At 32.0% G+C, this 22,376-nt stretch overlaps 3 protein-coding genes across 5 annotated transcripts in view; 2 read left to right on the top strand and 1 right to left on the bottom strand.

Moving 5' to 3' along the window:
• The window catches only part of gogo (golden goal), a 235,284-nt gene that overhangs the window by 117,830 nt on the left and 95,078 nt on the right, over positions 1-22,376 (top strand). The window contains exon 3 of the mRNA XM_065365706.1: positions 20,572-20,670. The gene's annotated coding sequence lies outside the window, so the exon portion shown is untranslated. The remainder of the gene's footprint in view (positions 1-20,571; positions 20,671-22,376) is intronic.
• Positions 13,047-14,549, bottom strand: LOC135848400 (uncharacterized). Its single transcript, XM_065368301.1, has one exon. It carries the CDS (start codon positions 14,547-14,549, stop codon positions 13,047-13,049), a length of 1,503 nt encoding a protein of 500 aa, XP_065224373.1.
• Positions 13,687-16,621, top strand: LOC135847486 (uncharacterized). 3 transcript variants are annotated; one of them, XM_065367029.1, is made up of 3 exons: positions 13,687-15,776; positions 15,834-16,339; positions 16,446-16,621. In XM_065367029.1, exons 1-3 carry the CDS (start codon positions 14,957-14,959, stop codon positions 16,506-16,508), a joined length of 1,389 nt encoding a protein of 462 aa, XP_065223101.1. In that variant the 5' UTR covers positions 13,687-14,956; the 3' UTR covers positions 16,509-16,621. The 3 variants fall into 3 exon arrangements, with proteins under 3 accessions (XP_065223101.1, XP_065223103.1, XP_065223102.1); XM_065367031.1 differs by lacking the exon at positions 16,446-16,621 and having other exon boundaries at positions 15,834-16,010; positions 16,092-16,405; XM_065367030.1 differs by lacking the exon at positions 16,446-16,621 and having other exon boundaries at positions 15,834-16,015; positions 16,092-16,405.

The following is a 22,376-nucleotide window of genomic DNA, read 5'->3' as shown; positions in this document are numbered from 1 at the left end:
ATTCCTATCAAAAGATGAATTTTTCATTGCTTCGCTTAAAAATGAAAAACTTACTTACTTTTTATCAACTATATATAAAAGCAGATGCTCTCCGTTGAACTTTTTCGACTCATCCATATCACACTCAGCTTCCTCAGCACTTGATTCTGTTTACTTGGCAAGTTTTTATTAAAATATGAAACGTTAATCAAATATTTGAACTATTCGCATTCGTATCCGAGTTGATACTTATTTTAAACCTTGGCACGAGAAACGTGAAATAAGTTTTTAATTAAGTATTTTCAAATCACATCGCGATGATGACGAGGGCGAAAAAGCTTGCCAGAGAAAAGAAGACGTTTCACGGAGACAGAACAGAGAAAATAATTAAAGACGAATTTATTTAAAAGGTGGGACTTTTACATGAGTATATAAAATTGAATATTATGACAAAAGACATACTTCAATCTTCTTATACCTACATATATAAGTAACTATAAATAAGACGTAGGTACAAAGGAACATCATTTTTGCTATGCTGAACTTTTTTTGTCAATTCGAATTGTTGTTTGAATGAAATTTAACTTATGTTTTGATGACACCAGGTCGTTGGAGATTTTAATTTTCTAGTTATAAAATATTGTATCATTAATTTCACTCGTGTCTCGAGTACGTACTACAATAATACTCGTCTCGTGAGAAAAGGATTAAAGAAAGAAACGAAAAATATTAAATTTTGTACTTTGTCGAGTCTCATTATATTATAACTAAAGGAGAACGTAAGGTTTGGGTAAAGTATAAGGGGAATTTCAGTCGCAGAATATGAATGAATGAATGAATGAATGAAGGCTTCAAATATACGTAAGTATATACGAGAGTAATTAAGGTGAAAAACGCTATTATAGGAATTACATAAACATGTGCGGTGTCACTTAAACGTTTAAAAAGCAACAAATAGGTACGAAAGCGAAGAAGCATTATTTAATTTCAAAAAGAAAAATAAATACGAAAGCAAAACGTTAATTAAGAATGAACACGATGATGGTATTTGCCACTGCTAGCTTGAAAATTCACCTACTCGTGGAATTTCATTGTCAAATGTCACGTGACATTGGAGTCTGAAATTTCTACCCCTTTTTTTTTCCATCTCCCCCTTCAAAATACTCGACACAAACAATCTCGCTATATACCTAGGTACTTATTCTCGTTAGTAAAACATTCTCAATTACAGGGTGTTTGAAAATGCTCGTTTCGCTGCAGCTTATTTTGGGTAGGATTTAAGCACTTTTGAGAGTTTTATCTGTACGTATTTTAGAATCAATCATTTTATTGCGAGGGTTCTTTTTCGAAGGGGTTCGACTGTCGCGAGGAAACGGACGAGGCTCCATGTGGGATGTTCATAAGCTTCTCGAGGGTTCTCAAAATATACGTATATCTGTAGCTGATATTTAAACCAAAACATTCCACTTTGGATTTAGTTGGGATTTAATCTGTAGGTAGTTGTACTCTTTATAAGCCTGTTAAAAATAGATATTATTTATTCAGTTCTTTTTTTCTCTTCTCTGTTTCGATACAAAGTTAAGAATTTCTTATTAATAAAAATTTCATTTACTTGTTTACCCTAACGCCTTATTTAACTTTCCCCTTTTATATTTCATTTATAGATAATTATTTCTCGAGTAGCTGCCTTATCTTTTCTACAACCAGAACAGAAGAAAAAAACGCAGAAACTTTAAACGGTAGCTTATAAACTTTGTGAAAAAAAAAGTTTCTCGAAACAAAGAGCACTTTTAAACATAGTTAATCGGTTAGGTACCCTCCAAAAACCTCATCGTCTGAGCCTCGATATCTTACTGTATAACGGTGTGAAATATGCTATCTTGTTATCTGATCGTTACGTTGGCTAAGTATTTACAACATGGTTGGCTTTGATAAGGTCACAGCTGGCGAGTTCGTGGACATTTGGTGCTACGAAAGCATCAATCAAGCTCTCGTTGCTTATAGCATTGTCGAGTTATAGATTTTACCGCGCCTGCAACGCGTTTGTCGAAACACGAGCGAGGGAAAAAGAATGCTTGTTTAGAAATCAACCAACTCTCGAATGCAAATCAAAACTCAACTTATGTCGAGAAAGTTTAAAGTGAATTTTAAAACATCGTCGGTTCTGCCAAACGCCAAAGAACCACGATGAAGGCTTAATTTTACTAAAACTTTCTTCAAGTTGGAAAAATTTTTCTAGGCTCTTTTTTTCGAGGTTATACGCTTTGAAAAAAAGAAGAAAAACCGCAACTTGGTAAGGTTTTTTTTTTTTTAATTTATATGGCAAAATGTCGTTTATGTATAAAATAGGCTCTCGAATGCACGAGCTTTATTTTAATGAGAGTATAATCTTATATACAGGCGCAGGCCTCTATACGCAGGGTATACGTACATTCGTTTGTGCGTTAATATATTCGTAAAAGGGGTTTTTAAATTTTACATGAATTGCATCGTCATGGACGTGATTTTCGTCGCAATTCAATTTTACCCAAGTAAACGAACTGTATCAACAAACCTACAACTGGTAACTTATCCCTATATGAAACAGCGAATATCGTTTCACTTTTGTCCAGCTAATTTGTCTTGATTATGATGATGACGTAGGTAGAATGGCAAAGATCAACTGGCGTTTTACATTAGGTTTTGAAATGAAAATTTTTTTATTGTTGGTTTGCAGGTATCTACCTTTGTTTTATTTTTTAAAAATAGGTAGGTGGTTTATGGTTTTTTTTGTCTGAAGGGTTGGCCTTTATAAGGGGTCCATATTCTATTATTTTATTAAATGAAAAAGTTGTTTTGGAAAATGGAAATTGATTTTCAGAGAGAAGTGAAGAAATACAAGTTTCATACATGTGATTTTTTTGTAAATCATGTCCAGAATTTCAACCATGTATGCCTCTACCAAGTACATATTTATAATTTTTTTTTAGATTTCTAGATTTCTTAGTTAGGTAGTGAATTTGGAAGAAAATTGATTCTATAACAGATTTTTATGAAAAAAATAATTATAACTGGATTACAAGGACCCAGTGGATTTTCTTTGCAAAAAAGTGCTGTTGCTCGATAAAAAATTGAGGGTCTTAGAATGATTCCAAATTACTCCAAAAATTGCATAAATGATGAAAAAAAATCAGATGGCGAGTTATTTCTTTCAAAAAGTGTCTGCCTGTTTGAGGAGAAAGGGTCGAACGAGAAATTAGCGAGAAAAAGTTCATACGTCTTGCCCAAATTTTGTCAAAAAATCCATAAAATCTCAAAAAGTATCATCTTAGTGTCATCTTATTAACACAGCTGGAAAAATTGGCTCTTCAAAAAAACAAAAAAGAAACCCTTTTTTGTCCATTTAGACCTCAAAACATGGTAATGTTGTCTCTAGAACATCTCAGTGAAAAATTTAATGAGGCAGAACTCATTGAATCTAATCAGATCTAAATCTATTAGATCAGATATAATTTGTTTAGACCAGATAAAAATTGATCGAACGCAATTGGATTCGGAGAATGCCCAAATCTGACCAATAATAAAGTCTGATCAAATTTGATTAGGTTTGATGAGTTCTCCTTTATTAGATCTATTCGGATGTAATAAAATCAAATTGGACACAGACAATTTCAGAATCTGATCTGATCTGATCGAATCAGACCGTTTTCAGCTGACAGGCCTGATCAGATCCAATGAAGAAAACCGGATAAAACCTCTTTGATCAGAATAGATCAAACCAAGGCGTTCGCCAAATTTTTCTCTGACGTTTTTTCCTGACGACTGGATTCTTGAATCACTGATTACTCAAATTAGTATTTTCCAAACAATTTTGACATAAGAAATACCTACCCAAGATTTTTTGGTAGTGGTAAAAATAAATTAAATTTGACAAAAAGCCTGATTTTTGTGAACAAATACAAAAAATGTTTTGTGCTAAAAACAGAACACACTTCTTTGTGACCAAAACAAGAACATTTTTTGTAAAGGAAAAAAATTTCTTGCCACAAAAAATATTTTTCTCATCAAAAAGAAACAATTTTTCTGAACAAAATAATAATTTCTGTGACCGAAAAAAAACAATTTTCGTGACCAAAAAAACAATTTTAGTGAATAAAAAACAATTTCTGTGGAAAAAAAAACATATTTTGTGAGAAAAACAACATTTGTGACTAAAAAATTACAAAATTTGTGAGCAAAAACAATTTTTGTGACAAATAAAAAACAATTTGGTGTGACCGAAAATATGACAATTTTTGTTACCAGTTTACCACAAAACAATTTTTGAGAAAAAAAAACAATTTCTGTGAAAAAAAAAAAGCGTTTGTGACCAAATACCAAAAAAAACAATTTTTGTGACCAAAAAATAACAATTTTTTTGATCAAATACGATTTTTGTGACAAAGAAAGAAACAATTTTTGTGATGAAAAACAACAACCTTTGTGATTGAAAAAACAACATTTGTGATTTAAAAAAAACAACTTTTGTTGCCAAAAAAAAGATTTTTGTGACAGAAAAAACGATTTCTGTGACCAAAAACATTTTTTGTGAAAAAAAAACAGTTTTTGTGATCAAAAAAGGAACAATTTTTGTGATTAAAAAAGGAACAATTTTCGTGACCAAAAAAAAACAATTTTTGGGACCAAAAAATAACAATTTTTTTGACTAAAAAATAACAATTTTTTTGACTAAAAAAACGTTTTTTTGATTAAATAACTTACGATTTTTGTGACCAAGAAATAAACAATTTTTGTGATGAAAAACAACAACCTTTGTGATTAAAAAAACAACATTTGCGACTAAAAAAACAACTTTTGTTGCCAAAAAAAAGATTTTTGTGAGAGATAAAACGATTTCTGTGACCAAAAAAATATCAATTCTTTGTGACTAAAGAACAATTTTTGTGAAAAAAAAACATTTTTTGCGAAAAAAAACAATTTTTGTGATCAAAAAAGCAACAATGTTTGTGATTAAAAATAGAACAATTTTTGTGACCAAAAAAGGAACAATTTTTGTGACCAAAAAAGGAACAATTTTTGTGACCAAAAAAAGAACAATTTTTGTGACCAAAAAATAACAATTTTTTTGACTAAAAAAACATTTTTTTTGATTAAATACGATTTTTGTGACCAAGAAAGAAACAATTTTTGTGATGAAAACCAACAACCTTTGTGATTAAAAAAACAACATTTGGGACTAAAAAAAACAACTTTTGTTGCCAAAAAAAAGATTTTTGTGACAGATAAAACGATTTCTGTGACCAAAAAAACAATTTTCGTGGAAAAATATCAATTCTTTGTGACTAAAAAACAATTTTTGTGAAAAAATACCAAATTTTTGTGATTAAAAAACAATTTTTGTGACCAAAAAAGGAACAATTTTTGTGACCAAAAAATAACAATTTTTGCAAAAAAGAACAATTTCTGTAAAAAAAAACAATGTTTGTGACAAAAAAATCAATGTTTGTGACAAAAAAAAACAACTTTTTGTGACCAAAAAATAACAATTATTTTATTTATTTATTATTTATTTTTTTTATTTTTATTGGGTGCCATAAACAGCTACTATGGCTAGGGGCACCTCATCATTACATTTGGCACAGTTATCTACATAGCAAATTATAAATTATAGATATTACAAAGTAAGAACATTTATAATGTAAGCATATAATTATTAAACTATAGTTTTTGTCTTAGTCCTGTGATATTTACAAAGTTCAGTACATTATTTATTGCGACTGGATCATCTGATAGGATAGTATTTATTTGATTGGAATTTAGAAAGAGGGAGCGAGCATGTTGGAAAATGGGACAGTGTATGAGTATGTGGGGAACATTTAGAGGAACATTGCAAGTGGAACACATAGGAGGAGGTTGTTTTAGGAATAAGTATTGATGGGTGAGTAAAGAGTGTCCAGTTCGAAGGCGAGTTAGTATTACTTCTGAACGACGGTTGGGTTGTTCAGATTTTGACTAAAAAACCATTTTTTTTTGATTAAATACGATTTTTGTGACCAAGAAAGAAACAATTTTTGTGATGAAAACCAACAACCTTTGTGATTAAAAAAACAACATTTGGGACTAAAAAAAACAACTTTTGTTGCCAAAAAAAAGATTTTTGTGACAGATAAAACCATTTCTGTGACTAAAAAACAATTTTTGTGAAAAAATACCAAATTTTTGTGACTAAAAAACAATTTTTGTGAAAAAAAAACAATTTTTGTGACCAAAAAAGGAACAATTTTTGTGACCAAAAAATAACAATTTTTGCAAAAAAGAACAATTTCTGTAAAAAAAAAACAATGTTTGTGACAAAAAAATCAATGTTTGTGACAAAAAAAAACAACTTTTTGTGACCAAAAAATAACAATTTTTTTGACTAAAAAACCATTTTTTTTTGATTAAATACGATTTTTGTGACCAAGAAAGAAACAATTTTTGTGATGAAAACCAACAACCTTTGTGATTAAAAAAACAACATTTGGGACTAAAAAAAACAACTTTTGTTGCCAAAAAAAAGATTTTTGTGACAGATAAAACCATTTCTGTGACTAAAAAACAATTTTTGTGAAAAAATACCAAATTTTTGTGACTAAAAAACAATTTTTGTGAAAAAAAAACAATTTTTGTGACCAAAAAAGGAACAATTTTTGTGACCAAAAAATAACAATTTTTGCAAAAAAGAACAATTTCTGTAAAAAAAAACAATGTTTGTGACAAAAAAATCAATGTTTGTGACAAAAAAATCAATGTTTGTGACAAAAAAAACAACTTTTTGTGACCAAAAACAACAATCTTTGTTACCAAAAAATGTGACCAAAAAAATAGCAATTTTTGTAACTAAAAGCAGGTTTTGTAATTTTTGTGACCTAAAAGCCAATTTTTGTGAAAAAATAACAATTTTTGTGACAAAAAAGAACAATTTGTGTAACTGAAAAAATAACAGTTTTAGTGACCAAAATGCATTTTTTGTGACAAAAAAAAAAACATTTCTTGTAATGAAAAAAAAAACATTTTTTGAAACTGAAAAACATATTTTTTGTGATGGAAATGTACAGTTTTCAGTTACTTATTTTGGCAAGAAAAGCAACAATACTTTCTGAGAAGTTTGATGACTGTGTGACCAATGAAAAGCATACCTTCTCTACTATTTTGGTGAAGAAAAATTACATTTTCGCCCAGTTTTACATATCTACACGCAGGTAATAAAGTTGTAGAAAAGTGTATTAGGAAGACTATATAATATAGTAATTCGGAAAAATGAGAATTCGGGGTTTCTCCATTCGGGAAAATGTATTTGGAGGGGATTTTTGGGAATCCTTACCCATTGAAATGTGATTAGATGTGATCAGTTAGATCGAATCACATTCGGAAATTTTTTAGTTCCAATTTTTACTAAGTAGAGCTGATTTATTAAATGAAACCAGATTGTATCAAAGCAACCCTGAACCGATTTAATCAGTTCCTCCTCCCCTCCCCGGTTACAGATGAGTAGGTACACATTTTCGCTCAAAAATACGCATCCAAGGTACCTATTGCTTATCTTTGCTCATTTGCTTGGGATTTCCCTCATAAAAAACTCACTTTTGCGTTTCTTTAATTTTTTACACAAAAGTTTTAAAAAAATTTTTGTTTTGGAGAACATTGTCTTACGATATTTTTGGTGATTTCACATCATCAATTTTTGCACCGAAATGATCTACGAGTAAAATGTAAAGCTCGAGTTTTTCATTTAGTAAGCAGTAAATGCTGTAAAAAACATCTTTCTCGACTTACCTATTTATTATTTTGTAAAACCAAAATTAATTCATTTTTCTTCCCTCTCTTAAGCCCCCAAAATTTCAAAAATTTAATTCAATTTAAAAACAAAACTTTTTTAAAACCTTATAAAATTTCACGCACCCTTATTATCAAACATACTTACTTATTTAACGAATAAAAATCTTGTTTAAAAACACATTAGGCATAATCAAAAAGTTTACTCCAAAATTAAAGTAGGAAAAACCACAATTTACATTATTATTCTAAACTGTTTAAATTGTTTCGATCTTACTGTCGAGATAGACGCAGGTAATTTATACTTCGAATGAAATTCCACCGGTTTTAAAATTAGAAAAGTGTACACCCCGGAGGATTATTTGAGAGAGATGGCGGTGTAAGTTTATTATCAAGGTGGAAGTTTTCTCGTTTAATTTCTCAACTAATACGACTAGTATAGTATCTACTTTCGCTGTTCCACGATGGTAAAATGGACCGTATTGACGAAATTGAAAAGCTTTGTAAAGCTTAACAATCATTACATGCAAACATAAAGTCGTATTAAAATAACCACTTGGTTCGGAAATTGCCGATAGGCGAAAATCTAATTTTAAGTCTTAAGTTGGAAATGAATTCGGCCAAATACTTTCGTCATCGCATCGTTTATACCTCATCGTCGTCGCTAAACTAAATTCTACCGACGAGTAGTATTTTTTTCCCTCTTGTAACAAAAGAGAACTTTCATTACGGATACTAAAAAGAAAAAAAAATACAAGAAAAGGTACCCACCAATACCACCACAGAGAGTCCTACACGAGCACACGAATAACGAATATAAAAAAAAGAGTCGCAGCGATATTAAAAGACCACCGTTAAAAAAAGGGTAGTAAATTGAAAAGCCTAGCGAAATGAACAAATGTTTAGGCAAATTTCACCAAGTATAGACTTTGATAACGTAACTGAGGACCACCGACAAGAACCATTAAAAGGAATGCGATCCTTTAACCGCATATAAAACCCATTTCGGCTAATTTGGTATCGGTGACATTATCCGAAGCAATCTTCTCTTTGATAAAATATCTTTCTAAATACAACCTTTCGTAAAATTTATTTACGCTTGTTTGCTCCTCTCTTTCGTAAAAAGCGTTAAAGTTTGATATGCTTCTACAAGCTGCCTGTCTTTTTTCACCCTGTTTTCTTTTATCAACCTCTGTAGTCTTTATTGATACCAAACCTCGTGTACATTTGTCCGACGACGAAGGCTTTTATGAATTTAAAAACACTCGATGACAACATTTTGTCGAATTCATACCGTAAAATTTCTTCTTCTTCTTCGTGGTGAAAATGGAAGAATTGGTTGTCAATTTGTATCGTTATTATGACAGAATTTAATTTACGAGATTCGTTTCGTCAAATAAATACGTCGCTGGAGAGAGAATTTAATATAAGAATTTCTCATCGTGTAATTCCACCTTCATCATTCCCTATTTTTTACTTCTTCGTTTGTTAAATATCAAATATGTGCTTTTATATACCTATTTTTTTTCAATTCGATAACTTTATTTGAATAGCGAGTATATGGAAATGAAAAGCAAATATCTTATGAGCGATGGAAAACTTTGTGTTTAAATTTTTCCTCATCGTCTTGTGCTATGAGACCTTCTTTTATATTCTGCCTATTTTTTTGTAGATTTTTCTCCTTGAAAAAAATCACTCAAATATTACGTTTTATCGAGTTGTGGAAGAAATGGCAGGGAGTTTGGTTTAAATTTGTTTCGAGGTTCAAGAAATTTAATTTAATATGGATGTTGATCAATTATACACAAATTTGTAAATTTAATTTGCGAATGAAAAGTTCAAATAGTTGTGAGGAACCTCAAGTGATTGGAAGGAGACGAAGGGGATACAAATAGATATTTAAATTGAAAAGCTTCGAGGAATCATTGAAATTTAAAACTGTCTCCTTCGTAGGAAATATACGAAGTTTCAAAATAAAAAATATTAATAGTAAAAATGGACTTTCAATGAGTAGGTATTTCTTCCCAAAAATATTTCTTGAAATTTTTTAGTAAAAATTTCCATGTTTGGTTAATTTTGGATAATTTTATTTTCCAAAATTACCCACCTTGGAGTTTCAGTGGAAAGATGTAGAGTTGGATATTGACACAATAAAATTTAAATTCGTTACCAGGCACATCTTCACGCAAGCAATATAGGTTTATTCGATTCAGTTTTCCAACAATAAAATCTACAAAATTGGCTCGATTACAATACAGGAGTAAAAAAAAAAAAAAAAAGGAAGAAAGGAAACACGATTTAATAGCAACTTACTCGATAGAATCTGCTGGTTGGTTAATTTTACCTAACCGTACATTTGATATTTTTTTGGTGGCGCAGCTTCGGTGTTGCGTGACTTTATACGCTTCTATCCATACTATTCGAAAAGATTTATAGAATTTTATACTCGAATTAATTCCATAAAAATGTAATTTAAATTATTATTATGCAGCAATGTGCTCCGTGTAATTTTTATATTTAAGATAGAGGTGTTATTTATTTTTTTCAAAAGAGGGTGAGCTGTTATTTTGTTCTGCTGTTGCATAATAAAATATGCTCAACAATGTTTGAATAGCATTTTATAAACTTTTATCGTGCTCGAGATCAAGCTGGAGGGTGCTCCAGCCATTTTAATAATAATAAAACTCAACCAGGTTGTGCATTAACTGAATTATTCAAATTGGGGTGCAGTGTATAGAAAGTGTACAAGGTGGACTTTTGACGCTTTGATGGCTCGAATTCCTTTGCCCATATTTTGTTTTCTTCGCGATGTGAAATTGGAGGTATTTTGTGGTGGTTTTTGGTTTCAGGGAAGGGGGAAAAAGTTTTATAAATGGATACTCGACGACGAGAAAAAAATCTTTCAACTTTGAGAACCAATGCTTAATTACCTGCCTACTTTACTTTTTACATCTTTCGAGCTGTCAAGCAGGATTCATCGAATTTGCCACTCCTACGCTTTCTTGTGTATAAAAATGCGTTTATGCGATTAAATTTTACTCCTTCGCTCTTTTTCTTTGCAGTTGCACAGTATATTGATCCGTGTTCGAGGCGTGAGTGGAGAAAATGTTATAAAATCGTTTTAAAATGTTACTTTTGGAAAGATTTATGGGCTATAAAAATTGTGTTCCATCTATTAAAATAGTTTTAAAACGTTAGAAAACGAATATGAAGTTTAAAATGGTTGAAATTGGTAGTGAAAACAATGTTTTAAAAATTGCTGAAATACAAATAGGTACACTGTTGGTAATATCGTGAAAGAAATTGCTGACATTATAAAGAATGAGGTAAAATTTTTATTTTTTTACCTTGAAAGCAGGTGTGTAATTACTTTTCAAAAAAATTGTATGAAAAAATTGGATTTCGAAAAAATTTAAAATGTAGGTAGATACCTAATATTGTAAAAAGACAGATATTTCCGAGCAGTTCATTCTCTTTGGAGAAAGTAATCTGATCTCAACTGGTCAGATACAACTATAGTTCCGGGGAATGTCAAAATCTGATCTCACCTAATAAGTGAGATCTGATCAAACAGATCCAAGCCGATCTGATCAGATATAATCTGAACAGGTCTCAGCAAATTGAATCAGATCTTAGGTAGTATATCTCTGTGTTAGATATACATCGATTAGTTCAAATCATCGCATACCAAATTAGATCTTCTGAATAATGATCAAAGCTCAGCCTCTCAGGTTTGTATTCAGTGAATTGGACTGTCCTACTTCTTGAGATCAGAAAGTAAGAAGTGTGTGAAATTTGTACTTTTCGACCTCAAAAAGTTTAAATTTCAATGCTCAAGAGGAAAATAATATAAATGTTGATCAGATCAAGAAAATGACCTTATCTCAGCAAATATGATTAGATTTGATCAAATAGGTAAGCATTTATTTTAGCTGATAAAATAGTATGCACTCAGAGGAAAGTGATAATTATCTCATTAGCTCTGATAAAATCTGTTTGGACTTTTTTCATTAGATTTGATCAAACCTGTTTGTTCAGATCTGGTTAGATCGAGTCCATTCTGGCTATTTCAATGATCCCATTTGACCTGAAGGTTTTCCTGCGACCTCAATCCATTTTTCAAGAAAAAATTAAATCTCCAATTTTCCCCTCCCCTTTCTCATTGAGGCAAGAGATGCAAAATATGAATTTTCTTGGTTCAGAAACCTATGTTGTGGCACCTTCTATTAGAAAATATTGGATGTGGTCAGATCTGACGAGGTTGAATTTAATCAAAACTCTTATCTGATTAAATTTGTTCATGGTCAAATTAAATCCTGGAAATGTGCTGATCTGATTAGATAATATGATCTGAACTGATGAAGTAGGACTGATCAGATTTGAAGAGATATAATCCGACCAAAACTTTTGATATGATCAGATCTAGCCAGATCAGGTTTGATCAAATGAGAAGATGTAAGGAAGGTCTGGAGTGGATTCACGGCCATTTTCCTGAATCCGAATTCCAGAAATCATAAAAAAATACTTATCAAGAATTAAATTTCTTTATTCAGGAATTTGAACAAATGAGCATACGAAATTTGAAGTAGGTACAAAACTTTAGTAGGTACTAAAAATACCTAATGAAAACGTTGAAATTTTGAAAAATCAGTCAAAGTAAATTCTGGAAAATAGAAGACCATTATCGTGAATGAATGATACAAATCAGAAAAGATGAAATTTGTAATTTAAAATGGTTTTGAAAAAAATCTGATTTTCAATGAGAAAATTGAACCAATTAATAAGCGTAAAACCAAAAGTTGAACTTTGTAACTTGAAAATGGTCCAGAAATCAATAAAAAATGATTTTGGGAAGAGAATTGAGAAAATTTGAGCCATTAAAAAGGTTTGATCTCGATCAAAAGTGAGGAAATGAAAAAGTCGAAATTTCAGATTCAATAAGGCTGCAAAATACCAAAAGTCCCCGCCCCTAACCCACGAGCTACCCCCTAACGAAAAAGGAATTCAACAATAAGGGCGATTGATTTAATCGCTTCAATACGAACCCTTTTCGTACTCTATTTATTTTCGAATAAAAACAATAACAAAAACTTTTGAATCTTCAAGATAACAAACCTAGCAGCCGATTATTATCGAGATCGCGAACTTTAAATATAACAAAAACATAGCCAAATATAATTAATAACCGCGAATCCGCGACACTCCCGACGAAAAAAAAAAAAAAAAAAAAAACGAATTTTTAAATTTAAAATAATAAGTATAAACGAGAAAAATTACGATGTTTCCAAGGGATACAATTTGTTAATGGGACGGGTAAGTTTAGAATTTTTAGTTTCAACGATTGCTGATCTAACATTACTGTCTGAGCTAACATTAACATTAATTACTTTACCAACTTTCCACTCTCCTCTAGGACAAAATTTTTTATCACCTTCAATTAATACGATATCTCCTACTTTAGGAACTAAGTCTACTACATTTTTCTTTTGTTTTATACTAATATTACGTTCACGAAGACTAGTTAAATATTGAAATTTCCAAACGTTCCAAAATTGATTAATAATATCGTTAGATCTTTTCCATAAATTTACGATTACATCACGTTTAATATTTTTAACATTATCAATATCCGGAATAAAATCGAATTTGGTATTCATCAAATCATTAGGTGTTAATACATTACTATCATTTTCACCTACATAAACAATAGGACGCGAATTAATAACAGAAGTTACTTCATACAACACGGTTCTCAATTGATTTTCTGTTATTATACAATTAAAAATTGTTTTCTTTAGCGACATTTTCACTATACCGATTAATCTTTTGTAAAAACCGCCATGCCACGGGGCATATTCAGGCAACAGTTTCCATTCTATCAAATTATTTTTACAAAAATCTGTTACATCATTATCAGAAATTATTTGTTGCCAAAGATTTTCAAAAGCTGATTTGGTTATTTTAAATTGTGGCGCGTTGTCACTTATTACGAATTTTGGAATTGTGCGTAATGCTATAAAATTACGAAAAGCGAGTAGGAATTCTTGAGTGGTCATATTCTCTAAAAGTTCTAAGTGAATCGCACGCGTAATCATACAAACAAAAATACTAACAAATACTTTTTTCTGGACTGAGTTATCACTGACGTATAAAGGACCAAATGTGTCGATACCACAACAGGAAAACGGACTGCTTTGATTTACACGAAATTCAGGTAACGGAGGAATTGCAGGATATTTATATGGACCACCATCGTAGTATTTGCAGTTAGCACATTTTTTTAGAACGTAGTACACCGTCGATCTGCCTTTTGGAATCCAGAAATTTTTTCTCAATTCAGAGAGAGTATGCGAAACGCCAACATGATAGTTATCGATATGAATTTTTTCAATTAATAAGTGAGTGAAGTATTCTTTCTCAGGTAGAAGTATTGGAAACTTTGCATTATCGTCGAGACATGATTCAACCAGGCGTCCATGACAACGTATAATATTTTGAGAATCACGTTTTAAACCAAGCGGATTAGGTTGCGAAATATCAGGATAATTTTTGTTTTGGATATACATAATCCACTGGTTGAAAGCTTCTTCGGTTTTCTGAACAATATTATTCGGATTGACATTTTTCATGTAGCTTAACGTTGCATCAAGTAGATAGTTGAGGGTTTTAAATTGAGTACAATCGATTTTAAAAGGAGGCTGAATTACAGCTGTATTATTGGAGATAAGTACTGGTTCTGGTTCAGGTTCAGGTTCGGATTCAAATTGTAAATTCATTGCCTTTGGCCAAGCAACTTCCATCTCTTTCAACCATGTGGGGCCTTTAACGAAAAAGGAATTCAACAATAAGGGCGATTGATTTAATCGCTTCAATACGAACCCTTTTCGTACTCTATTTATTTTCGAATAAAAACAATAACAAAAACTTTTGAATCTTCAAGATAACAAACCTAGCAGCCGAATATTATCGAGATCGCGAACTTTAAATATAACAAAAACATAGCCAAATATAATTAATAACCGCGAATCCGCGACACTCCCGACGAAAAAAAAAAAAAAAACGAATTTTTAAATTTAAAATAATAAGTATAAACGAGAAAAATTACGATGTTAGCGAAAATGCCGAAAAGCTAAAAGCGTTATCCACCCGAAAGTCCAGACTTCGTTCTTCACTGACTAGAAGTATGTCATACGTAAGTGAGAAGCTGGCGACGGCAGATTTTAACGAAGTTAAAGTGAAATTGACAATGGTCGAAGATATATATAAAAATTATCTTGCTTTACTTGACGAATTCGACAACTTCGAAGTTCCGGATCTGGACCCTTTCATAGAAAAATTCGAAGATGACTACATCGCCATTAAAGGTAAATTAGAAAGCAGTATCGAAAAATTCTCTAATAGCAGTGCTGTTCCAGGTTTTAAAAGACAGTGTACAACTGAATCTGGTGGTAGCGGTAGTTGTTGTTCTTCTTCAAAAGCTACGATTAAGTTACCAAAGTTGGAGTTGAAGAAATATGGTGGTAATCTACTTGAATTCGAATCGTTTTGGTCTTCATTCAACTCAGCTGTACATAATACTGATTTAGAAGCAACTGATAAATTTACGTACTTGAGAAATAACCTGGTAGGCGAAGCTGAATTATTGTTGAAAGGTATGGGTACCACTGCTGCAAACTATCCAATCGCATACGAAATGGTAAAAAAGAAGTTTGGTAATAAAAAGAAATTAATTGATTTATTATACGATAATTTAACGAAAATTCCAAAAAGTAACAAATGGACTAAAAATTTGCGAAATACTTACGATAATATTGAATCGAATTTACATGCTTTAGAAGGTGTAGGTGAAAATATTCAAAACAACACCATACTGTACTCGATGATTATGAAGAAGTTTCCATTTGATATAATTATGAAAGCCGATTTGGATGTTGCAAGTAACGATTTATCCGAATTGAGGCAGAAAGTTGGCGAATTGATATGGAAACAAGAGCAATATTGTGGTACAAATTGGAGTGAGTCATCCGATAATAATCCTAATAAAAAAGATTTTTTCAAAGGTACTACAGAGAGCTTGATAACTGGTGATAGAAAACCGAGTAAAAAATGTATCTATTGCGGTGAAACGTCACATTATTCCGATGAATGCAGCAAAATAACGACATTGGAAGACCGAAGAAAGAAATTGAATGGTCGTTGCATCATTTGTTTGAATCCTGGTCATCTCGCTAAAGACTGTACGGTAAACAAACCATGTGTACATTGTAAGAAACGTCGTAGTCATCATCGTAGTTTATGTATTAAATTATTTTCAAAAGAAGTTAGTAATCCTGAACCAACTGAATCTTTACTAATGAAAGATCAAGAAGGTAACCTGTTAGCAGCCACAATCAACGTTGGTAATGAAAGTCGTGTTCAGAAAGTTACCTCAATTCTGGATAGCGGTTCAAGAAGATCGTACATTACTACGAGGTTGGCCGATAAATTAAAATTGAAGCCTCTTCATTATGAAACGATTAGAATTTCTACGATTTGTTCCGAAGCTCCTCGAGAAATTTCAACCAAGGTCGTTAGTTTAGATATTTTTACAAATGATGGTGAAAAAATAAAAATCACTGCAAATACGATACCTAAAATTATTAATGGAATAAATCACCACGATATTAAGTTAGATTCCAGATTCAAGAAATTCAAGCTCGCTGAAGTTGATAAAAATCTTGTACCTGAACTCCTGATTGGAAATGACTACATGTTCGATTTTATGGTCATGGAAAAAGTAATTATTGATGATTCAACTTCGTTAATCAATTCGAAATTTGGATGGCTGGTTGTTGGTCGAATCGATAAAAACCACACTCTGCTACCATAACGAAAAAGGAATTCAACAATAAGGGCGATTGATTTAATCGCTTCAATACGAACCCTTTTCGTACTCTATTTATTTTCGAATAAAAACAATAACAAAAACTTTTGAATCTTCAAGATAACAAACCTAGCAGCCGAATATTATCGAGATCGCGAACTTTAAATATAACAAAAACATAGCCAAATATAATTAATAACCGCGAATCCGCGACACCCCCCACCCCACAGTAGATCAAAGCCCCCCAAAATCAGTTTTCGTCAAGAACTCCTGAAATATTGAATTTTGAGTAAAATGAGCTCAATTAAGGTAAAAATCACCTTATTTTGCGACATTTGCCCCTATTTTTGGGTTTTTCCATCTTGAAAGGAGTGGGAATGGTCTAGGAAGCTGAAATTTGGATATGTTGATCACAGATAAGGTGCTGTTTGATGGTATGATTTTGGACCCTTTTCATCCATTTGGGGTCATGTTATGCCCCTCCCAAAAAAATGATCTTTCTGTAATTTTTCAACTTTGACCCTTCCCACTCCAGAGGTCAACCCTAGCTCCCAAAAGAATCCCATTCCCCAAATTTGACTTCATTTTATCAATTAGAACAGGTTACAAGTCATAAAATGTAAAATTAATAAATCACGTCACTTTGAGGGGTCGTAGCGCCACCCCCTTGAGGCTAGGGAGTTGGTCGATAGCTCATTTGATAGGTATTAGAGAGGAGATGAAATGATCACTGAGCTCATTTTACTCAAAATTCAATATTTCAGGAGTTCTTGACAAAAAACTGATTTTGGGAGGCTTTGATCCACTGTGAGGGGGGGGGGGGTTAGCTCGTGGGTTAGGTGCGGGGGCTTTTGGTATGTTGTCCAGCATACCACCCTAGACAATATTCACCAAAAAAACTTTTGATCCAATTATGTTTGGGTCAAATTGGATTATGACTGCGCTATAGTTTGAAATGATTGGCACAGTAGATAAGACTGACCCCTGACCAAAACATTGATAAGGTAAAATCTGGTCAGACATAATCTGACCATATTTAAACAGATCTAATTTGATCAAAATTTTAGTAAACCCGGGAAACGTCTGAATGTGATCAGATGCAGTCTGATCTGATCAAATCAGATTTGAACAGACCTAAGCCGCGATCAGAACTTTAATCTGAATAAATCCAGTCAGATCTAATCTGTTCCAGCAAGTCTGATCAAATTTGATTTTGAACAGATCCAATTCAACCCAAACTCTGATCAGATCTGATGAGGTTGGAACCAATAAAATGATCATATCCTGCCATTGGCCGAATTAGATCAAAAATTTGATCCAGAAAATGTCTGGATCTGATCAGATTTGAAGAAATATAGACCGAACAAAACTTTGATCCGAACAAATCTAGTCAGATGTAATCTTATCAAGCAGGTCTGGTCAAATTCGAACTGATCTAATTTCACCCAAACTTTGATCAGATCTCATAAGATTAGAATAGATAAATTCGACTGAAATTCTGATCTGAACAAATCTATTTAGATCTGATCAGATAAGATTCGAACAGATCAAATCCAACCAAAACTTCGATCTGATCAGATCTTGTCGAGTTCGATTACCTAGATCAAACTAGATGCAGGGAATATCTGGATCTCACATCAGATCAAATCTTATCTGATTAAGCCGGTCTGATCAGAGTTGAACAGATCTAATCTGATCTAGTCAGATCTGATCAGATAAGATTAGACCAGATCAAATTCAACCAAAACTTCGATCTGATCAGATCTTGTCGAGTTTGATTATCTAGATCAAACTAGATGCAGGGAATGTCTGGATCTCACCAGATCAAATCTTATCTGATTAAGCCGGTCTGATCAGAGTTGAACAGATCTTACCTGATCAAAACCTTGATCTGATCAAGTAGGTATCTAATAGATCTGATCAGATTTCAACCAGATTTGATTTGACAAAAATTTCGATCCAATAAAATCCAGTTAGGTCTGATCTAATTGAGCAAGACTTATCAGATTTTGAACAGATCTAATTTTATGAAAACTTTGATCTGATAAAATACAGTGAGATCTGATCTAATCAAGCAAGATTGATCAGATTTTGAACAGATATAATAAATTTGATAAGATTTGAACAGGGAATGTCCGAATGTGATAAGATCTGATCTGATCCAATCAAACCAGTCTGATCAGATTTGAATAGGTCTAATCCGGTCAATACTTTGATCTGATCAAATCCAGTAACATCTTATCTGGTCAGATTAAATTCAGGAAATGTTTGAATATGATTCTTATCAGATTCAATCATTTTCTACTGATTTTGCATCCAGAATTCAAAATTCAAATTCGATGTTGCCTTCTCTTGGGGGAAGGGGCAAAAAAGGTATAAACTGAATTCTTCATTGAAAAGTAATTCTGAACCAAGCGGAAAATGATTGACGATCCGGACAGTTTAGATTTTTTCATACCTCATCAGATCCCATCGAAGGGACCGGATTGGATTTGAAAAGATTTGAATTACGTAGATCTCTGTTAGAACTGGTTGATTAGACCAGATCAGATCTGAAAATTCTCCAGATCTCATCAGTTGTGAATTTTGATCGGATCAGCGATCAGATCTGTTCAGACCTGATTAGTTCCAATTATTTTCAAATGGGAAAGCAACTTTTTATTCTAAAATACTGTCAACATGTCAACACTGAAAGAGAAAGTGATTGCATTTACTTTAAACTACATAGATCTAATGAGTGGTGAAATCTTATTTTCTCTGATCACGATCAGATATGATCAAACATGTCTGAAAAGGTTTGATTAGATTCAGATTTAATCGAGCAGGTGTAAAGAGGTTTAATAGGATCTAATGTAGATCAGATCTGCATGATCTAATGATTTTTATCAGTTTAGATAATCACTTATTTGATAAAATCCAATCAGATGTACACTTTTCTGATCTGATCAGATCTAATCATTTTCCTCTGAGTATAAAAAAATTCATGTCTCAAAAATTAACAATTTCAGAAATTAACTTTTCAAAAACATCGATATAACCTTCTTATCAATCTCCACAAATAAAAATCCCATCCTTTCCACTGTACTACATTCACTTTGGGAAACTTGTAAACTACCAACATTCAATTCGATGACGTTTCTAAAACCAACCACAATCTCGGCAAATGCGCAAATATTTAATTACATATTTGGCTTGAAAATGGTAAACCTGAAGTGTAGTGTGCGGTTGTATACGATATAAAAAGGCGAAACCTTTAACGTGTTTATCCAGTACCTCTAACGCTAGCAACGTGCTTACATGTTAAATTTTGTTCTAAAGGCGAAGTCAAAAGCTCATATGTGTATTGGTACGGTTGTCGTTAAATGTTTACGTAGTGATTTGCATAAACAAATACCTCGAGTACTAAAACGTGTATTAAGCATTTAAAGCTGAATTAATCTCTGTGTTGCCAAAATGGCTCCACGTATAAAAAAAATTCACAATCTGCATCTACGACGAATGAAACGTTTCCATATCTCGAAAGCGAGGCGCGGCGTCTTCAAGGAAAACAAATATTTTTTCCATCTTGTTAAATACTTTAAGTAACACTGATTTAAAATGGTGTTAGTGGTGATTGCTTTAGCCATAAAATTCTCTTAAGGATTTACCTATCGAGTATTTTTTCCCTGTTCTTCGAGTTGTTATCGTAATTACCACTGTAATCCTTCCACCGAACGAAAATTACTACCTTTTTATCTCCTAGGTGTTTTTTCCATCGCCAATTTCTCCAAATGGAAATGTCTCGTGTAATTTCTATTTACTCTTCGGCTGCTGCAGGAGTTGTTATCGAAGAAAATTAGTTGGATTTTTTTCCCTCACACTGCTAGAGAATTTCAAATACCCCTCTTTATATACACCGAGAGAATTTACACCGTGTTTATTTTTTTTCTTCGCAGGAATATCCTCTTGGTCCATGGAACATCACGTAGTATTCGAGTCGAAGTTCAGCACCGGGACTAAATTGCTGCTTATGAGCAATTTGAATTTCGTACGAGGTAAGAATTTGCGTTTTTTTTTTGTTGCCTCTTTTCATCAATTAAACTGCATTGAAAAAAATGAATAAATTAAAAATTGTCGCTGGTCGAGATTAAAACGATGTTTGCTCGTTTAAAATTTAAAACAGATGCAAAAGTTCAAAGCTCGTGTTTTCCTTTAAAAGTTTACCTTGCGAATTTTGCCTACTCCTACTTTGAAATATTCCTCTTTGTAGGATGAATGTTGAATAGCTTTTTCGCTTTTTAATTATTTCAATATCGTCGGTTTATTTATGTTAATCGATTATTTACTATAAACTGAATCATCCTTTTGGAAATATTTACCAAATTTTAGCAACATGGCCCACTTAAATTGCCGAGTGAAATTGCCAATACATTCTACGGATTGTTTATCGAAAAATACAACTTCCATAATTACACGAAAAATGTGTCAAAATATCTATTTTTTTCAACATCGATTTGAAAACAGGACGAGAATGCGTATTGATTGCACTATATGACTATATACGCTTTCACTCTATTCGCAGTAATTTCCGCCATATACTTTTTCTTCTCCATAAATTCTTTTATTGAACGACTCCCATCTCTATTTCTCTTCAAACCAATCACCGTTTATTCCTCGTTGTGTTTCGTTAACAATAAATTCTCGAAACGATTTTGACAACGTATCATTTGTTAGTACGCGTTCTCAATTTTCAAAGTTGAATTATTTTAGGGTTAACTTTTCGCCTCGTTTATGCTGAGCAAAAATTTTTCTCTTTTGTGATGAAATCTCTCACTAACAAGAGTTTTCCTAAAGGATAATGCAAAATGAACCTTGCTCGAGTATTTTTTTTCCTCCTTTCCTTCTTAACCGTATCGTGTAAATTCTCGTTGAGATTTAATTAAATTTCATGTATATATAATTGATTCGCCAACGATGATTGTAAATTGAAATCATGGCAAATTCGTCCAAAGTTTTCTACGGATGAGAAAAATACGATCTCTTTGTTCGACTCGACTTTTTTTTACTTGTTATTTTTCTAAACGAGATTAGGTTATTTTAAATATTTACTTTGGAAGTTTTTTTTTTATGCTTTAGAAGTTCATCGCGAAAAGAATTTATTTTGAGAACGATTTGATTTTTTTTTCTTTTGTTTTCGAATTAGAAAATGATTCGAGAAAAATTTGAATAGACCGGAAAACCTAATTATTTGAAATAAAGGATGACAGTTTTACTGAAATAACTTTCAGGTTGTTTTATTCATCAACAGCCCAATTGTTCTTAGAGTATTGACATTAGCGAAGAAATGACGTAGGTATTTAAGCTTCTATATTTATCGAGACCTGATTACTTACCTACTTATTTTCATACTTTACTAAAATTATTTTTTCAAGAAATTCTTCGATTTTTGAGACTCTAAATTTGAGATTATTATTATGAAATGTGAGTAGGTATCTAACTTATTTATTTTCATTCAATTTTTTTTGTTGGGAAGGGAAGGGAAGGGGAGGGGAGTCGGTGTAAAGGGAAGGAATTGAGAATAAATCAATTTGATGCTGGTAGTTTTTTTTGAATTCTTTAATTTTCAACACCCCAAAAAGACCATCAATTAAAATATAATTTCGGAATTTGAATAAAAACCGAGTATTTTTGAAAGTCATTTTTATTATTGAGGGAGGGAGGAGACTCATTCCTTGAAAATTTTCAAAATATATTTCCAGAT

Source organism: Planococcus citri, chromosome 5 (genome assembly GCF_950023065.1).
Source record: "Planococcus citri chromosome 5, ihPlaCitr1.1, whole genome shotgun sequence".
In the NCBI taxonomy this organism is placed as follows: domain Eukaryota; kingdom Metazoa; phylum Arthropoda; class Insecta; order Hemiptera; family Pseudococcidae; genus Planococcus; species Planococcus citri.
This window is presented reverse-complemented; position numbering and strand designations above follow the sequence as displayed.